Here is a 20,749-nt window from a genome sequence, read left to right on the forward strand (position 1 = left end):
CAAGTCGTACTCTTGCATAATAAATACTAAATACAATAATATAAAAATATCTGATCCAAATCAGTAAAAGGAGCAAAGCTCCGTCCTTCTAACCCGCCTTTTCAGCTTCCCCGTCGTCCTTTTCCCTGGAATCGCCTCCTTCTGTTTTCCTCTTCACTGTCCCGCTGCATCCGCGCTCTGCTGGACATTTCTCTGCGTCGCGACTCACTTGCCGTGGAGATGGCCTGCCGTCGGCGGAGGCAAGTTCGAATCGGTGGAATGACGACCGACGGACCGCTATCACGTTTCTCCCTTTTTTCCCTAATTTAATATGTTTTCCACCTTTCATTATCTTTAATTAATTTAGTCCTTTTAACTGTAAATTCCCCCTGTTCCCGTAGCAACCAAGAAAGCCCACAACAACGTGGCAAATGACTGGCCTAAAATTCCTTATAAAATCATTACATTTATAACGCAAATCACCACGCGTACCCCTTTCCACAATAATAAATCTTTATGATTACCACCAATTCTTCGTTCTCTCTCTCTCTCTCCTTTCAGGTCTCTCACATCTTCATACACTTAGTCCTAAAATCACTATAAACTTAGTCTTTTCTCTATCTTTCTTCTAATCACACACTCTCTTAGTCCTCTCGTCACTGTCTCTCCTTACTATCTCCGTCGTCTCTTCGTTTCCTTCACTTCCTCTCCGTTATCTATCACTCTTCCTGTCTACTACTGCCTGGCTTGTGCTCCTAAAGGGACTAACCCTTCCTTTATGGGCACAAAATGGTGCATCTCCCTCTATTACGAACTCGAGCATACCACTGAACCCGAACCCACCACTGAACCGTCATCACTGACGTAAATCATTCACCCAAATCAAAAAATTGCATCACTGCAAAAATCGATATTTTCACACCTTTATCGGAAAAGCACCCCGATCACCATCTTTCACCAAAACAATGCAATTTTAAACTATTCCAGATAAAAGCGAAAGCATTTCGAACTGAAATATCACAATTTCAGCCAGAAAATGACAATTTTCGAATAAAAATGAGCGATTCACGCTAAAAATACCGAAATCTCAGTCGCATATCCAAATTTCAAACTTATTCATGAGAAACTTAAATTATAGAGCAATTCGAGCAAAATCGATAGCAAGAGCAATCAAATACGCCAGAATTCCGTTAAAATTAGAGTTAAAAATCAATAAAAATCAGAAAAATATGCATAAAAATTCAAGTTTCATCGTGCTAATAACATCTCATTCTCATTCCTTCTGAACCAATACTCCAAAGCAGAAGACGTTATTCCTCTTTCAAAGTAAGCATCAAAAACCATTCAGAACGCTCAGCAAGACAGACACAGTAAACAGTCTCAAACTATTCCGAAAACTCGAATCCCTTCGTAATATCGCATCCACCACAAGTGCGCTGTCAAAATAGACTCCGAAAACCATTCATTTCTGCTTATATCCGTCGTTATTGGAGATAAAACTCTGAATTTCTAAAAATCGTTCTGAAAATGGATTCTACACACCATTTCTCATTCATCTTTACACGTATCATCTTCAAATATAAAACTTCAATTAATCGATAATCATCGGGTGATAGTAGTGCGTAGCGCTCACGCTCCTCGAACGCACAAGACGCTCCTTAAAGCACAAGTGTATGAACAACGCATAAGTGTATAACAGACGCAACAACATTCAAAGGCGCACGCTCTACAGTAGTTTTCAAAATATAAAAATGAGCAATAATTTCGAAATTCGAAAAAATTTCGGAAATATTTTATTCTCTCATCAGTTTAATCGCATAATTTTTTTCTAAAAACTCTTTTTTCTCGAAAATCTCGTCGAGTACCTTCAATCAACCTGTTTACCACCCTAATCCCTATCTCTCCCCACACAAATAGACAAAAACAAAACATAAAAAGAGCTATAATTTCGAAATTCAAAGAGAACATCACTTTCTCTCAGCAGTTTAATCGCATATAATTTTCTCTCGAAAATCCCATCAAGTTTTTTCGAACAACCTGTTTTTCTATTCTCATCCCAATCTCTCTCTCTCCTTTTCCAACCGAACAGATCTCTACCGAGTCTTCTCCATCGAACACAACGCACAACAACGTCGGAACAAAAAGGAGAAAAGGCTCCAAAGTAAGTATTTCTTTCAAAATTATCAAAAAATCAATATGAAAAAGATCAAAAGGCTAAGAAATATTTCGAAATAGTTAGAATTCTCACTTAAAAAGCCGTATTAACGAGCGATTATCTTAAATCAATACTCAATAGCTAGAAATTATGTCAATTTAGTAAACATTCATCAACGTATTAGTTATATCTGTCGACTACAACAATAATCGACTAATAATAATCATTAACCAGCCCGAATTAACAATATTCAAAGCCCAATTACCATAATTCACACCGCATTAACATAAGTCATCCTCTCTAAATCTCTCTCCTTCCCTCTACTATCTCCCTAGTTCTCTTCTCCACTCTTCCTCTTTATTTTCTCTATTCTCTTAGTTCCTCTTAACCCATAAACCTCTTCAAGTCCACTTTCACCCCAAACCCGAACATAACTGCTGATAAAGAACACAGCAGAATTCACCAAACATAATACAATCGCTGACTAATCACCCAGCACGAAATAAAACATCGACTGAAACACGTCGCTTCCGTAATTAACACATCTGTTTTACAGATCAACCGATTCGTCCACCGATTCTAACCGGACGATGAAGTCAACGTGACAAGCAAATCACTTCCACCCCTCCCTCTTCCTATAGTAATCTTTAATCAGTTTCCCCACAATCTTTTCTTCCCTCCCTTTTCATGTTAACCCCCTGTTTTTTTCTTTCATGTTGGCGCAAGCCATGGTTTATGCACAATAAACCAAATCAAGTTGAACACTTAGTCAACATGTCTTATTCTCTTATGCTACACTAGACCTCTCCCGCAAAGGATGTCTAATTTTTATAGTTGGGCCTCTCCCGCCCATGGACGCCCCCCGGTTAAAAGTAGGATCAGCTACCAATAGTTAAAGGATAACACCAACAAGATACACTATGCAGAGAGACAAGGGTTTGTGGAGTCGACACCACGAAACCTTAGGCAACTCTCTCTCATTAGCCCTTCTGCGCAGAAGGGATAAATCTTGACACAATCCACCGTAACTCGAGATACGAACTATTGATACCTGACGACTGCTACTCTGTGATGCAAAACCTCTATGTTTCTACACCGCTGTGTTTCGTTTTCTCTCTTTCCCTTTCTCCCTCTTCTCGTTCGGTCGTAAAGACCTCTCTCCCCTCTAATCTATATGTTTCCAGAATCTCAACAGTTTTTCGTGCTCTCTCTCCAACATGGCTCCAGGTCCCCCCGCTCCTCCTCCTCGCACCGCGCGACAAAGGATCGGAACGATCCAGAGCTACGTTACTTCCTTCGACAAACAAATCGACAAGGTCATCGATGGAGCAAGACTGTGGCAGCGAGACCAAAAAGTCATCCGCGACCAAGAAGCTTCGGAAGGCGGTCAACAACATGATGTGGATCGCGTCCATGCGCCTCGGATCGCAGAGTCCCTGCAACGGATGCTGCAACAAGTCGGTGAGCTTCCTGTTCTCTTAGGAAACAAGGTATCTGACGCTAAGTCTAAAGCATTCGAGTCAGGATCCGACCCAGAAGAAGTCGAGTCATTAGGACTCGCACTGGTATCTAGTTATGCTCCGATCCTGAATGAAAAGAAAGCAATCATAGCAGATCTGCTTACAATTCTAACTGCTTACACTGTGTCTTATGAGTTAAATGTCAGCGTTCCAGTTTCTCCAGAAGAAATTTTGGAGGAAATGGAACGCTCCTTCGAGGAGTCCAGTCTCCAAGAAGAAGAGAAAGAGTTATCACCACCTCTTAGCTCTGTATCACCCACACCTTCCACCAGCCCACCTACTCACCGTATCACCAGCCCACCAACTCACCCAAACCATACACCAAATACTGAAACATCCACCCATGAGGAATATAGTTCAGCTCACCCTCAGCCACACCATATCCCTGAAACACCAATTCTTTCGGCTACAGGAGGAAACCTCCATGACCAAGGAAACACAAGAGCATCCGAAAAAATTTCGGACACTTACTTCAATTCAAACTTCCGTAATCCAAAAGTACAACAGCTTTTCGATAATACCAGAAACTACAGTACCCACCTACCACACCACTCGCAAAGACAACCAAACAACACCGAATATTCCAAGCTACCCGAGCACTCAGCATACAGAGGAAACTCTCAAGACGCTCGTAAGACTCAGAACCCAGACAACAATCCAACACGTTCAAAAATTCACAACAATGAATACTACTCAAATCAACAACAAATTCCACATAACTATCAAAGGTTCTCTAATGAGTCCAACCAACAACTAGACTCAGAAGTGAACAAAAACATTGAAGCGGCGATAAGCCAACAGAGACCAGCCACGTGCGAACTCTGCGAAGGAAGACATCATCTCTCCACCTGCACGGTGGATAAGGACACACTCAGAAGATACTGTGTGAACACAAACAGGTGCATGGAGTGCACATCCCTCCTTCACACCTATCACAACTGTCCTCTGCGTCAGTTAAAAAATGAAGAGGCCGAAAGGCAACTACGGGAAAAAGAATTGGAGCGGAGCCTACTCAAGAACTCCAACTCAGCGGAAAATCACGCTCCAACCGCTACGTCAACTCCGAAACCGGAAAGGGCTCAGTCAATGCACGAGAGCTTCCTACCAGAACCGAAGAAGAAAGCGTCCCATTACAAACCGAACGAAAACCAAAGACAAAGAAAAGATTCAGATGAAGAATCCGTTCAAGAAGAACGAAACAGAGTTCCAAGATACATGAGCAGCGCACAGAGTTTACAACTGCTCGACCATTTCCGACGCTGCACACCATTCTCTGGAGACAAGTCATATTACCCCAAATTCCGAACACTATTCAACAAAATAGTAACGCTAGGAGACACTGATCTCGATATTGCCAGAGACATTCTGCTCGAAAAGGTTACTGGACAAGCCGCTGTACATCGTTCTCTCGTAACGGATGCAACAAAAGCAATCCGAGCTACATTCCAGAGCTTAGACAAAGTCTACATGGACCATGTGAGCGTCACCAGTCTCGCAAGAGATCTGGAAAACGTGAGAGTACCATCTGACAGCTCAGCAAACTTCACCCACCACCTCTGTGTAGCAAGACAACTTTACGATCGCATTAACGAAGCCGACCCAGAGTTCTTCACATACCACCACACTTTAGCTCTACTGGCAAAAATGCCGTACCCAGTACGACAACGATGCGCAGTGAAAAGAGAAAATAGAACAATCACACCTGAATACGTGTTCGAAAAAGCAGATTCGTTTCTCAGTGAAATGCTAGCAGATGAAGAACTAACAGGAAGGTGTCCAGAAAAGGATGGTCTGAATTCACACGGACTAGGTTCCGCCGACTAATTTTATAGCCGGACCTTTGCCCCGGGGGGGAGTGTTGTGGAATTATTCACTCCACAAGTCGTACTCTTGCATAATAAATACTAAATACAATAATATAAAAATATCTGATCCAAATCAGTAAAAGGAGCAAAGCTCCGTCCTTCTAACCCGCCTTTTCAGCTTCCCCGTCGTCCTTTTCCCTGGAATCGCCTCCTTCTGTTTTCCTCTTCACTGTCCCGCTGCATCCGCGCTCTGCTGGACATTTCTCTGCGTCGCGACTCACTTGCCGTGGAGATGGCCTGCCGTCGGCGGAGGCAAGTTCGAATCGGTGGAATGACGACCGACGGACCGCTATCACGTTTCTCCCTTTTTTCCCTAATTTAATATGTTTTCCACCTTTCATTATCTTTAATTAATTTAGTCCTTTTAACTGTAAATTCCCCCTGTTCCCGTAGCAACCAAGAAAGCCCACAACAACGTGGCAAATGACTGGCCTAAAATTCCTTATAAAATCATTACATTTATAACGCAAATCACCACGCGTACCCCTTTCCACAATAATAAATCTTTATGATTACCACCAATTCTTCGTTCTCTCTCTCTCTCTCCTTTCAGGTCTCTCACATCTTCATACACTTAGTCCTAAAATCACTATAAACTTAGTCTTTTCTCTATCTTTCTTCTAATCACACACTCTCTTAGTCCTCTCGTCACTGTCTCTCCTTACTATCTCCGTCGTCTCTTCGTTTCCTTCACTTCCTCTCCGTTATCTATCACTCTTCCTGTCTACTACTGCCTGGCTTGTGCTCCTAAAGGGACTAACCCTTCCTTTATGGGCACAAAATGGCGCAAGCGAGTTCCGGTGTCCATCAACTTGCTGGGCGGATCTGAAAGAATATATTATCAACAAAAATCAGGCAGTTAAGCACTTACTTGTCCATAGAATCGTTTTTGACTGCATCCGAGAGACCATCAACACGAGAGCCGAGTGCTGCAGTCAACTGAAAAATATCAAATTTCAACAATTCTGAGATGCTTCAAACTAACCGATCCTGTTGCTGGATTTTTCACAACCCGCAGATTCTTGAGCTCCGACTGTGACATCGTTGTGGTTGCTCGGTTGAGTCCAGGAACAGCCCACGAAGGGATCTTCGCTTGGAAGCTGAGCTTCTTAGCCAATCGGATTGCTTCTGGCAATGGAAACTCACTGAGCCAGTTGATCGCCTGGAATGAAAACGCTATTTTCTATATCTAATAAATGAATTCTACCTGCTCTTGGCTGAGATGCGGGCACTCCTTCAGGAACTCTTTCACATTTTTCTCCGACTGATTGTGGTCCAGTGAATTGTGAATGTTCTCTTCCTGGTCTTTTTCATTATTTCCACTGTTGAGTGCAATTGAGAATTCCGGGATTTCTCTGAGAAAGAACATTTAAAATAGGCTGAAATTTGTTCTTTTGACACAGAATTATCTTAATGTTTACTTTTTTCTAATAAAACAATCTCTTCCGAAAACCCACAAAAGAACCCGTATAAGTTTCTTGTCAATAAAACAAGCTTGGTTGGACATTTGGTCCATTTTGTTCCGTTTTTTGTGCTCAAATCATTTTCATCTTACAAATTGTTCAAAAAATATTGAAAAATAGCAAAGTTTATTGAGAGGGTACATCAAACCTAAAACTTTACTTTTGTAGTTGACAACATTTTTCTGAGAGACCTCCCTGAAAAGTAACAGATCCCTAAAGCTCTTCTCTCTTCCCGCTTCATAGCAAAAAAGCAACATTTTGTAGCTTGGCAGAAAGGTCTTGTCCAAAAAGTTGTCACTACAAAAGCGATGTTTCAGGTTTGATCTTTACTCCCGATAAAAAAGTATCTTTCTGCTACAATCAGTTATCCCACAACACTCTTTCGAAATTGATCTTCCTGTATTGAAGAAAACTTGAAGAAAACTGGAGTCAAAAATTGTTTTTAATGTATCTCCGGGCTCTCCGATAATTTCTAAGATTTTCAAAAGTGAGGAATGGTTCAGAAGGTCTGTCAAACAAAAAAAAGTGAGATTTTTCCAACTTTAAAACTCACGCAATCTTCTCAGACATCGGTCTGTCTGGTCGCACTTGAGTTTCCTCCTTCATCATAATCGATACCTTCTTGAAAGCAGCCATCTTGTCTTGAAGATGTGATCTGTAAGAGAAGAAAAGTTTCTACAAGTAATGAAAAGGAATTTTTTAATATTTTGAGAAATAGACGATAGAGGAACAATAAACACAAAAATACCATGTCTGGTAGGACTCTTTAGGTTATAGTTGGTAGCTTTCTGGTATTTCCCAGAATACTGACCTTACACCTTGCACGTACACACCAATAAATCAATAGTAAAGGACAATTTGTCTGTGTGCTAAACAATGGATGGCTTGACAAGGCAGAGAAAGAGAGCAGAAAGCTAAGTACACACAACATCATGCAACTAATAAATAGAAAATTATGAGCAATGAAACAGTTAAATCTAAGGATAGAACCTAGAAAAGTAGGAGGGAATTATAAAAGTTGATAAGAGAGGAGGAGTAGTGGGAGAATACGGCAAGAATGGAAATTTGGTTAGATTTTTAGTTTTAGATTTAGATTACAAGTTGTTGAGTTTCACGTGTATTGCAGAAAAGGCTTATCTCTAAAAGAAGATGTAAGTGTCACTTGTTCGTTATCTACTAGTTTATATCGGAAATGTTAGAATTTCAATCATTATTTCCGAGAAAAGTTAGAGAAAACGGTTGTTGCCGGAGAATTCCAGCCCTCGATAGAACTCGTGCAACTAAAAAAAACTTTCATGTTTTAAATAGAAAAAGGGGAGTCAGTATAAGAGTGGAAGATGAGGTGAGATGACGACAAGGTCTATTAGAATAAAGAGCAATAATGGTCTCTCCATCTTGATGGAAGGTCAGATGAGGAGGCTACACATTGATTCAATATTAACAGCTGGCAGGTCAATTTCGCGTGTTTTGGTTGTCACACTGATTATGAAACCTGCTAACAGTTGCGGAATATCTGCATGTAGTATAGGAACGAAAACTTGTTTTAAATCAGAAAAATTTAAGGAAGCAGTATAATGATAACAAAGGAAGTTTCAAAGTCAGAAAATCGGCAACTGCAAAAAACCTCTCCTCGGCTACAGACGAATTCAATAGTTTATCACGAATTATCGAAAAAAACACTGATCACTCTAAACCAAAAAAGCAGAAAACTTCAGAACGCCACTTTTTTAAGAGATAATACATTTTAGAGAAAATGACAAAATTCATACTTGTCGAGGCCCGGTCAGGCCCGAACGCCCGGGTTCAAAAATGAAAATTTTCAATTTTTATCAAAAATGCTAACAGAATTTCTTTTAATTCTGAATGATAGTAAAAAGTTTGACTTTTTCGCGAAAAAAATTGAATTTTGGCGTCAAGTACATCGAGCCATAATTTCGCTGACAAGGCTCAGCCCTGTTTTTTCAAAATTGAACCAAACGTTCAACTCATAATGCTGGCACACAGAGTGGTTTCCGTTTGAAACGGAATACTCGGAATTTCCGAAGATGATATTGAAGAACTGGCAGCTGTCAAAATAAAGCTGAATAGTCATAGAACTGTTTCTCAGTTGTGAAACATTTCATAGAGCCAAAAGAGATATTAAGCCTTGAAGTTTTGATAGTTTGTGCGAGCGTTAGGCTTTACGGTAATGTGTTTTTGGAATTAGATGGAACACAGAACGACACAACTTTTTGAAGCAATTGGCATTTTTTAAAGCGTGTCTGCCTTATTTCAACTGACATTTTTACAAAAAAAGAGATGATAACTCCCCTTTGACACGATTTGAACAGTCACCGTTAGATACTTAAGGTATTATCAAATTTCTTTATATTCTGCAACCATTTTTCTAGAATTTCGTTTTCTCCCGACGGAACTTATCATGCTAAACATAAATCCCTCTCTCTTCTCTTATCGTCATCATTTTCATTTTCCCGTCAGAACGCTGTTTCTCTTTTCTACATATCCTCCCTCTTTCAACCAGAAGACGTGCGGAGACGCAGGACAGAAACAGTCTTTCTCCAAGAAGACCACTGTCCTTGTTAGCCGTCGATTCACACACGAATTGTGTGGAGAAGAGGACCCGTGCAACAGGGAATCGACAAGAGAAGGCCCAGCGGTCCTCGAAAGATGGCCTTCAACACAAGCGCATAGAGAGACGCAGCTGAGAAGAGAAGGAGACTCCGATCGGCCCGAGGCAGCGTTGACCGTTCACTCTCTCTCTCCATAATGAACCGAATAGACGCAGAATCTGTGACGTCACTAGTTATAAAAGAGAAGAGAGGCAGAGACAGCGAGGATTGTCTGCGTCTCTCAGATTCAAACAGCAAAAAGGAGTAAGATGTGCAGGATGCGCCTTTAAGATTTAAATACATATTTTGGCGGGAAAGTTTATTTTTTGCAATTTTTATCTATTAATTTATTATAATAGTGATAATTCAACAGTGAAGACCTGACTTCAGTATCTTAATCAACCCTCATGCCGACATCAGCAATTTAAAATATTTTGGTAAGGTACAACTTTTAATAAACTGCTAAATCAAAAAATAATCCGAACTATTTCAGAAAGAATGTCGAGTTTCATCAGTTGTTGGAACTATAGACTAACACTGCGAGGACATTATCAAAAGCTGATAAACAGTCAACGGCGTGGACAACGTGAACAATTCAAAAACTAAAATTGAGCCACTATCAGTAAGTCTTTGATTTTCTCAGTTTTCCGGAAACTAAGATTAGAGAACGTGAAGAACAATTTTGTAAAAACATAGAACCTCAATTTCTGGTAGAACATGAACTCTGCAGTGGGGTCACGGTATAGTCAATATGATAATGCATGCCTAGTTGGCCATTTCAAGTTTTAAAACATTCGTTTTTTTGTATGAAAATATGCAAAACATGATCTACCCCTATACAAAAACAGCTAAAACAGAAAAATGCAATTGTGAATATCGCAAATGTTTCTGATTTTGACGAAGAGGTTTCATAAATGACTAGACAGTTGTTAAAACACTAAATACCCAAATTCCGCCTAATTTCAGAGTTTCCAACTGCATTTGCGGCCAGTACTACCCGGAGTATTGGATTGAAGAAAATTCGTTGGTTGAATCGCTACGGGAGGTCGAAGTGATGAAAGTACCACATCATCAAAAAGGTATTGACGTAAGTTTTGATTTAGATGAAACTGTTATATCCGTGAAATATAAAAACTGGGTCAAGTAGCCAAGTTCACGTGCTGATCACAAGACTGAAAGACCACGAGAGACTTGAAAGAAACCTTCGACCGAACTATTGAAATGAAAGACAATGGTAGAAGAAGCTGAAGAATAAACAATGGTAGAAAAAGCTGGAGATATAAATGTTTAAATTTCAATGGATGCTAAAGGCGTTAGCCGACGGACAAGGGAAATTAAAAAAAGCGACAACCGAAGGAGCAGGATCAGAGCTCGTCGATTCGATTCCGGAACGGATCGCGAATTTTGAGTATGAACCAGAAGAAGGTCAGGCGTTTGAATATTGGTACTTGAGATATGGAGACACCATAACGGGTGACGGAGCTGATTCATGAGATGAAGCCAAGAGAAGATTGAACAAATTGGATCAGAGAGACTACCATTACTTCACAAACTGAATCCTACCAGGTCAGACGAGTGAGTTTTATTTTGAGGAATAAACTCGAGGAATGTTTCTCACCGACAAGATCAACATTTGCAAAAAAAATGGAATTCCTGAATATTGTAGACAAAGGCGGCAATTCAAGAGAGTACATCGGAGGAGAGCCTATGCAGAGCCTATGCAGATGCCAAATTCAAAGAGATGACTTCGGAACAAGTGCTGTTTTTGATTTGGACAAAGGGTCCACAAACCAACGAAACGGTTGATGTAAGATTTAGGGCTATCCAAATCATGGAGACAAGGTCGACGACGACGACGCTTATTCAATTGGAGCACGAGATAATGAAGTTGCGAGAGTTCAGAGAAGACGCCAAAAACATTGGAGGATGCAGAACAAGAGAAGAGGTATTTGCCGTGAAAACGATGGAAACTGAAAAAACAGAATAAAACCGGAAAGATCGAGCCAGAGACATGTGCAGAGAGGAGAGAAATAATTATTTGAGAACAAAGGAAGTGCTGTAGATGAAAATGGTTCGGATGAAGAAAATCCGCCGAGAGTCCAGAATCAGAGAAGAAATAAATGTCATCGATGTGGGAATGAGCATAATCCAATGAGATGTTGTGCCAAAACGTTTTGACGGCGGACGCAGAGAACACATATCCAAAAAGTGCCAATAACAACAATATGATGATGCGAAATCAGACCGCTTGAGTTATAGAGAAAATGATGTAGTTGCGAAGACACCGAGAAGAAGAAGTGACATTTTCAAAGTCAACAGTATATAATGGCACAGTGAGAGACACTTGATGAAGACAAAACCGAAAAAGGATCGACAGTGGTTATGAAGAATGGATTTATGAAGAAACCCCGAAGAAATTGACCAGATGAGAAAGTTGGAAGGATTCAAAATAATCATAAGCAAGTCATCGCACAAACGCAACCGTATCATCCCGATAATTTGGAAAAAGTTTAATTACAAACTGATTTACAAAAAAAATAACACGCTCAATGAGTAGAGAACGTGAACCAGAGTGCTACGCCAGGTTTCTATATCTTCACGGATATAACAGAAACAATTACTATTCATTTGGTCACTAATTCCAAATCAAAATAATCTAAGTTGCAGGAACTGGTAATGACAAGTTGCTGATAGAAGTCTACCACACTCTCAATCAAAAAACCGTGACGAAATGATGGAAGCGATGTCTTTTTCTCCGCATAAACCGTCAGAGGATAATTTCTCAGGTCATTTTTTCCTCAAATCTTGTTCCGTTCATCATGAAACCACCCCTGGGCAATGATTTTATTTTCAGAACACGTGACCGACTGTTGGAATAGAGAAAACGATTTGCTGATCAAGCTGGTTGATGCAACGATTGATTGGAAACGTCGCTTTCTATTTATTCATCACAAAATCTCTTCTTGATGCAATAAAACTAGTGATTGATTAATACGAGTATTAAATTTGGCGAAAATGGATGAAACAAAACACAAAACCACAAGTTAAAGAGAAAAACGGAGGAAAAGTATCAAAGGCGGGCAATGTGATGATATTAAATGTAGCGATTGCAGTAAAACCGCAAAATCAAAGTTTTGATTTACATTTTATAATCATTTGGTAGAAGTTGAGATATCGTGGCTCTGCCGTTTCAGACGTCAATGTGATTTGTCAATGGAAGGATCATTAAGACACTGTAGCGAATCTCCATCATCGAGAGACCGAAAAGAACAAACAGTCTCTTTAAAAAGGGATTGCACAAAAAATAACTGCAAGTTACGAAAAAAGAGTTCCACATTCAATTTAAATGTTCCTTTAAAAATCAAGATAATCGAATACTTATCAATGATTTTAAATTGCTGATGTCAAAGCCAGATGTTTTTCATTGAGAAAGTGGGAATGACACTTTTCTGTTTAGTATTGTTGCAGGTCAACTACATCTGATATTAATCGCCAAGGAGTTCTCATATATTTGTTTCTGAAAATAACTTTTTTTCAGTCGAATAACACAATACTGCAAAAACACTTTTTGGTGTGCCACAGGCTTGTTCGAAAAAAAAACATTTCGGAAAATTGGAAACGTGAATTTTTTCCAGATTTTACTTTTTGGAAAATTGGATATCCGAAGTTTTTTTTCAGATTTTTTTCAAGGAAAATCCGAAATTTTGGAAAATTTCGGAATATAAAAACAATAACGATTCATTCGGGCTTTAAATCGAGGTATATAATTGAAGTTTCAATTATATTATCGAGGGTGATGACGAAAGAAAAACTTTTAGGTTTAAAAATCGAAATTCCCTCTAAAAAAAGTGGGTGGAGTCCTCGTAAATCTACACCCTCCTGCCGCACGAGGTTTTCGCAATTTGCGGCGCGGAATTGCTTTTTTTCTCTTATTGGGGACTACGGTTCAGAATTGTTTGTAATTAGAAATTAAAGTTCTCAGAGAAGATATTGCTCAGACTTCAGATGATTCAGGCATTCATTTTGTGAAAATTATGGATTAATCGGAACAAATGACTTTTATTATCAATAAAGTTAGTATATTGAAAATGATAAAAGAAAAAATGCGAAAAAGTAATATATGGAGAATGGAATAGCTGAAATCAAAATTAGATGCAAGATGACAGAAGACAGAAGTCCAGGAAATGTAGTATTAATTTTCGAAAGCCATCACATCTTCTAAAGTGGTTGCAGACCAGGGTTGTTCAAAACCGGAAGTTGGAATTGCCGATTTTTTCGACTTTTTTCGGGAAATTGTGGCGCCATTTACTGATGATGGGTGAAAGATCAATCAAAAAAGTTTCTGAAATTGGAAATTTTCTAATTTTCAGCATCTACAGCTTTTAACGAAAATAGGGAAGAAAATGTAATATGTCATTTTCATGTTTTGTCACTGCCGTGAGCAGAAATGTAGAAATCAGAACACACAACAGGACCGAAAGAACAGTTACCCGAGTTTATTTGGTGGTTCTTCTTTAAATTTACAATTTATTTACCTTATGAGGCTGTTTATGACCGGAAAAATACTTTTTCATCCGATTCGTTAAAAAAAAACTATTTTTTTTCGTTTTTCGCCGATTTTTCCTGTGAATAAATAGAGGGAAAAACATTTCTTTCGGAGGTTAATAGCTCCATTGTGTTGGTTTTCACAAAAAATGGAGAGAAAATTTTTCGTTCGACTTTATAGTTCTGTGGGTTTTGCGCTTCTTGGCTACAAAACGAGAATCGAGAACAGCATCTTTCGGTAGAAGTCAATTTTTCCTGTTTTTCGACCACTCCGTTTGAAATCTTCGCTCTAATGTTGTTGTAATTATTCGTTTGTTGATAGCAACACTTTTGTTTTCATACTTTATTGATAAACGTCCTGTGTGCATCATTGCCTGAGGTTTTGGAACATTTTATTGGTGATTTTGAACAGTGAGCAAAATTCAGAACCAGACAAAACTGAATATAGTACCAGTTTTAAGAAACAGAAATTAATTGTTGAAAATGCTGAAAAAAAGTACACATGTCGATGTCTTCTGGATAAAAAGCACCTAAATTTTTTTGTTTTTAGGTAATCTTCATCATGATTAGAACAAAAAAATGTTTCATTAAGAGAAAGTACTTCGAAATTTGGAAAATTTGCTCTCAAATCAGCAGACACATCCTCCAGAATGGATGATATTTCAATTAATGCTAAAACAGACAATTATTTTTGTTTGTAACTTTGAGTGTTCCGGGAATATTATCATCTTTTGATTCTTTATTTTTTATCTATCTATTTTCCTATCACAATCCTCCGGAAACCAAACACCAAAATCATAAAACTTCGATGGTGGAGCCGGTGGGAAACTGTGCTAATCGAATTAAAAACACACGATATATAGCAGACCCTTTTCCCTGTTTTCTTTACTCGACATCAAGCAATGATTCGTCTCTCGACTGTTCTCGTTCTTCTCCTGCTCTCTTCCGATTTGTTCGGATACTCATCTCCCCTTGTTCCAAACCCGGGACGGATGACTCGAAAAACTGTGCTCAACTATGTCCGATTCTACGGGAATATTACTTGTCAATACGCAAACGATCCAGCTATCGCTCTACTAGAACTATGGGAGCATGATTCACCAGTGTAAGTTATTCAGTGATCTGTTCGTCAGGCTTAGAGTCACTCGTTTGTTTCAGGAATGCTGATGATCACTTGCCGCAAACCATTGTTCTGGATCAGACCGTCTACCCTTACAAATACGACATACACGCTACCATCGATAGGGATGAATCAAACCACTACGAATTCTACCTGTGGGTGCAGCACAACTGCACTTTCAATCGTCACACTGCAAAAAGAAAAGTATGGGTCCAGGAAAAATTGGTCAGCGAAACGTAAGTTGAAAACCTCTCGAAAACCAAAAAACTCCTTTTTCAGCTATATCAATGCTGCAGCATCATTCGAGCTTTTCAAATATGGAGATTAATTGTTGATTTCATAAAATTGGTTGAATAAAGAGCATTTAAAAATCCAATTTGTTCAAACGTATTCGGAATGTATTGAATTGAAAAAAACATATGCGCCATAAGGCGCTAAACAAAAAGAGAAGCTTTTAATCCATCCGCTACAAACAGTCGTGATCGTTCAGGCTAAGCGCTCCTTCAAAAATTCAACCAGCTTTATTTTGAGAAACCAAAAAATTTGCATGAGAATGATTTCAAGCGCTTCTTGCTGTTTTCAAAAACAACTAACTTTGTGAAGCAGTCTCATGTTTCATGTCGTGAAGCAGTGTCATGGACCAGGTCCAGCTATCACATTCATTCAACTTTGGGAGCAAGATCTATTGTAAGTTACTCAGTAATCTGTTTCTCAGGCTCAGAGTAACTTGATTTGTTTCAGTGAAAACTGGGATGACCATTTGCCAGAGACAGTATCTCTGGATCAGACCACCTACCCATTCAAGTACGATGTCAAGGGTACCGCTAATGGGGATGAATTTCCATCAACCCTCTACGATTTTTACCTGTGGGCCGAACACAACTGCACTTCTGACCGTCACACTACAAGAAATAAAATATATTCCTTCTCATGGTCGACAAGCCAAACGTAGGTTGTAAACCTCTCAAACAGCCATAACGGTTCTTTTTCAGATCAATCGGTTTGGGCGTGTCATTCAGGCAGACTGACTAGTTTCCAGACTAACTGCACACGCGTCGTGAAATCGAATGAATAAAGAGCATTTAAAAATCCAATTTGTTCAAACGTATTGGGAATGTACTGAATTGAAAAAAACACATGCGCCCTAAGGCGTTAAAGAAATAGAAAAACTTTTCATCCATCCGCTACAAACAGTCGTGACCGTTCGGGCTAAGCACTCCTTCAAAAAAAAGACCAGCTTGAGAAACAAAAAATTGGCATCGAAATTATCAAAATGGTTTCAAGCTTTTCTTGCTGATATCAAAGATGAATAACTTTGTGAAGCAGTCTCTCTCTTTTTTTTGTTGCCTTTCGAAATTTGTCAGCAAGTACCGCACATGGCTCCTGCTCCCCGCACTTTTCGCGCGCTTGTTATAGTATGAAAAAGATCCCATTTCCATTTATGAGGGAACAATGCATAAACAGCCTGCTTTCACATCGTCACACACATCGTTATAAAAAACTCATTGAAAAGAGACAATGAAATTATAAAATGAAAAAGAGAAAAAGACGAGGTGTTATTTCGGTAATGGCTCTGGGAACTGAGATGAGTTGTTTTTCGAAAAATTATCTTGATAAAACAAAGAAGTGAATACGGTAAGATAGTGAAACATGGTTTTCCTCTGAATTTTTGCTAACGGGGTCGCATAAAAAAGTCATTTGAAAATCCACCCGACTCTCATCACGTGAATATTCTTCTGAACTTATTTTTCAACCATACTGTCTGTTTTTAGCGGCTCATCCGCCTCTATCTCAGGTTTTACGGTATGTGGGATGGATGAGGCAGTGTCAAAACATGAAGATACTATTTACAAACCTGATACTTATTATTCTTTTCTTAAAGTATCTGTTTTTTCTTAATCCGGGTCTTTTTTCCGCTATTGTGAAAGATAAAATTCCACCCGGCTCTCACCACGTGAATATTCTTCTGAAAAGTCCTTTTTTAGAATTTGTCAACATGTACTGCACCTGGCACCTGCTCCCCGCACCCTTTCGCTTCCATTTATGAGGGAACAATGCATCAACAACCTGCTCTCAACACATCGTTAAAAATTCATTAAAAAAAGACAACAAGAATGTGGAGGGAAAAAGAAAAAAAGATGAGGGGAGGTTACGGTAATGAGTTTAAGAATGAAACGAAATTCGTTCGTTTTTGAGAGAGAAGTAGAGTATTTCAGGAGAACTAGATAGTTGGGAACTCCTGGAAGATGTTTTTAGATATACAGACAATTTTTGATAAAATTCTCAATAAGAATAACGGATAGTAAGGAAAAGTCTCAATTAAAATAAGAGAAGTTAACATGAAGACTGCTTCCGAGCAGTTTTTGTAAGGTAACCAGGCTGTCTGCTCTACATTTGGAAGACCATCCACATGGCTTTCCTTAAAAACATGAGAATTCAATTATCCCCGTTCTTTATCATTTCCGCGTGTGTCCGTATGGCTCAGTTAGTTACAAAGACGGATGCAGCGCTGTAGGGCACTAATTCGACTTAGTTTTGACGTTACTTAATCACTATATCAATTTTGAGACCCCAGGACACTAAGGTACCGGCTATTTAAAAACCGGGCATGGCAAAACCGCATATTTGAAGAACCAGGGTGCAATCGCGAATGCGACAATCCTTATCTTATTTTGAACTTTCCAGATCTTGTTTTTTCAACAAAAAGTTGAAAAAACAAAAAAGTCTCAACACCTAATCATGCGAAGGTCGTTTTCAGAGTTGCAGGATACTGATCTTCAACTTTAAAATTATAAAACCCGCCTGCTCATACGTTGCTTCCTTAAATCAACCTCCCATTTCTTATATTTTTTCTCCGTATCAAATCCCCACAATTATGTACCACACTGTCGGATTCGTTTTTTTTCATGAACTATCTTTGACCTTGCCCCACCCCTTAATGATGGCTCCCTCTTACTCTTCCGTGGTTAACTATGAACTCTCGCTGGCTCTCGCAACCTGTATCTTGCTCATAAACTATCCCTAATACAGTTCTGCCCCTTCAACGCACATCTTCCTCTCGCTCTTCATTAATGTCATTTTTAAAACGGATACCCTACACAACAAGTATTTTTTAGATCATTTGCTTTTAATTTTTACTTTTTTGACAAGCGAAACTCATTTTAAATTCATCAAGAAGTGTTTCTTATTATTCAAGATCAAATTTTCCAGAATGACTCATTCTCAACTTCTGGCCATTCTGCTTATGCTGCTCGCAGCCATTGCTACTGCAATCATCATCACCCCCGAATCGAAAGTAAGAGTTTCTAACAGTTTTAAAAACAAATGAGAAGTTCTTCTGAATTTCGAAGACAAAATGGGAAATCTTGAAGCCCTTTAAACCAGTTTAAATATTGCAGTACCACCCGTGGCACATCTACACCAAAAGAAACATTACCCTTATGGAGAAATCTGGACCCAACGGAGCTGCACCATCAAGAAAATTCACTTGTATTCGGTCAGTTTGTCTTAACATTAAATGGGAACTAGTAATGCAGTAGAATAGGGATTTCGGAAGAGTTACAACTTTAGGAACATGAGTGAGGTTTTAAGACTATGGTATCCGGAAAGATAACTTGTCAGTACTTATGTAGAAAAATGGAGGGGTACTGGTCACTGTGGAGTTGAGTTACGGTAGTGATGAGTCAGGTCATTGTGAATATGGCTTACTGTACTAATGAGACAGGTCATTATGGAGAATGGTTACTGCAGTGATAGGTCGTATTATTGTTGAGATGGGTTACAGTAGTGATGAGTCAGGTCATTGCAGGTATGGGTTACTGTAGTGATGAGTCATGTTATTGTAGGGATCGGTTACTGTAGCGATAAGTCGTGTCATTCTAGAAATGGGTTACTGTAGTGATTAAGCATGTTATTGTAGAGATGTGTTACTGTAGTGATGAGTCAGGTCATCGTGAATATGGCTTACTGTACTGATGAGTCAGGTTATTATGGAGAATGATTACTGTAGTGATCAGTCGTGTTATTGTTGAGATGAGTTACTGTAGTGATGCGCCAGGTCATTGTAGAGATGGATTGCTGTAGTGATTAGTCAGGTCATTGAAGAGATGGGTTACTGTAATGATGAGTCAGGTCATTGTTGTGATGGGTTACTGTAGTGAAAAGTCGTGTTATTCTAGAAATGGGTTACTGTAGTGTCGAATGTTCATATTTCAGAGGCGAAATCTGCTCAGTCTACCTGAAAATCCATTACGACATCACATTCCTTTCAAATCTTACAATCGATGTTAACGATGGGAAAAAGGAAATTGGATTCGTTAAGGTGCAGAATCGCTTTTTCCAAGCGGTTCCAGTGAAACTTGGAGTGCACCGTTTCAGCTGGAAATTCCGGGTATCAACAGGACAACTCGTTCGCATACCATTTGAAGTTCACGTCAACCGCGGTATCCCTGCAAGCCACATGTTCCATTTTCAAATGATCGAACCAACCACCGAACAGTTTCATCAAAAACCGAGTCTGTTGCTCAGATTCGTCGAGCATCTAGCAGACGGAGTGCATGAGAACCCTCACCGCTTTACTGTCCGTGCGATAAACTTTAAAAACAACACAACTCGGATCAGATTATTTCATAATGGTGTGAAGAAGTGCAACAACACGGACATCAACCGAATATATGTGGCAATGACGGGACAGCCAGGAAGAAAGAAGATAACCAAAGAACTTACTGAAACTATGACCGATCTGTTCAACATTCAATCGATTCGTCTTGTTATAAAGGAGTGCCACGTGTTCAATCCCTTCATCACCCATGCTCCAATTTCCTCTACTGCTACTCCAAACACAACCGTCCCGGCCTCCCCATCAACCCTTGCTTTCCGTATCCTGGATGACATTGAGACCTCAAAGCTGATTGAATTGTTGCTCATCATCATTGTGGTTGTAGTCGCTGCTTTTGTACTCCTTGGATGGTGTCTTCAGAGAGTTTTCCAAAAGCGATCTTCCCCTCAAGCAACTGCAAAAAACTTCATCCGGGACAATGTCTGGCCAGCAATGATTGAGATGGATGCATAGGAGCAGAGACTTTATTCTGAATAAAGTAAGTATAGGAAATACCTTTGAATTCTAACTTTTTCAAACCTCCAAACTTTAGAAATGGGAATCCCAAGATACCTGAATACAATTTTTTTTCCAGATAATCTTCAAGGACCGTTCAAATCCCATCTTCGAGACTTTTTTCTTTCGAATGCTTCAATCTACTTCAATGATAATTTCTTTTTCCTGCCCTCTCAGAATTTTTCCTATTCATTCGCCCAATTTCCCCCTTTTTTTGTTAAAGCGTCTTTTCTGTCCTACCTCCTTCTCCTGGTATTCCCATTCCATCCCTCGTGTTTTTTTGTCATTTTTTGTAAACACTCAACCAATTTGAAAAGAGGGAAAGGGGAAATGGCGCACCGTAACAAACATATTGTATGCTCCCAGCGGTGAATGGGTTG

At 39.3% G+C, this 20,749-nt stretch overlaps 4 protein-coding genes across 4 annotated transcripts; 3 read left to right on the plus strand and 1 right to left on the minus strand.

Annotated features, from left to right (window-relative positions):
* Positions 1–6,223: 6,223 nt before the first annotated feature.
* GCK72_022077 (uncharacterized protein) lies at positions 6,224–7,618 on the minus strand (the record flags this gene model as incomplete). The annotated part of the gene is made up of 5 exons (XM_003092801.2): positions 6,224–6,344; positions 6,391–6,458; positions 6,505–6,681; positions 6,727–6,874; positions 7,536–7,618. 5 exons carry the CDS (start codon positions 7,616–7,618, stop codon positions 6,224–6,226), a joined length of 597 nt encoding a protein of 198 aa, XP_003092849.2.
* A 7,420-nt stretch (positions 7,619–15,038) lies between these two features.
* On the plus strand, positions 15,039–15,584 carry GCK72_022078 (uncharacterized protein; the record flags this gene model as incomplete). The annotated part of the gene is made up of 3 exons (XM_003092793.2): positions 15,039–15,241; positions 15,295–15,492; positions 15,536–15,584. The coding sequence occupies 3 exons, from the start codon at positions 15,039–15,041 to the stop codon at positions 15,582–15,584; spliced, it is 450 nt and encodes a 149-aa protein (XP_003092841.2).
* A 282-nt stretch (positions 15,585–15,866) lies between these two features.
* GCK72_022079 (uncharacterized protein) lies at positions 15,867–16,288 on the plus strand (the record flags this gene model as incomplete). The annotated part of the gene is made up of 3 exons (XM_053734642.1): positions 15,867–15,943; positions 15,998–16,204; positions 16,249–16,288. 3 exons carry the CDS (start codon positions 15,867–15,869, stop codon positions 16,286–16,288), a joined length of 324 nt encoding a protein of 107 aa, XP_053578208.1.
* A 2,212-nt stretch (positions 16,289–18,500) lies between these two features.
* GCK72_022080 (uncharacterized protein) lies at positions 18,501–20,327 on the plus strand (the record flags this gene model as incomplete). Its single annotated transcript, XM_053734643.1, has 3 exons — positions 18,501–18,551; positions 18,655–18,752; positions 19,472–20,327. 3 exons carry the CDS (start codon positions 18,501–18,503, stop codon positions 20,325–20,327), a joined length of 1,005 nt encoding a protein of 334 aa, XP_053578209.1.
* Positions 20,328–20,749: the final 422 nt, after the last annotated feature.

This window comes from Caenorhabditis remanei, chromosome X, assembly GCF_010183535.1.
Source record: "Caenorhabditis remanei strain PX506 chromosome X, whole genome shotgun sequence".
Classification (NCBI taxonomy): Eukaryota; Metazoa; Nematoda; class Chromadorea; order Rhabditida; family Rhabditidae; genus Caenorhabditis; species Caenorhabditis remanei.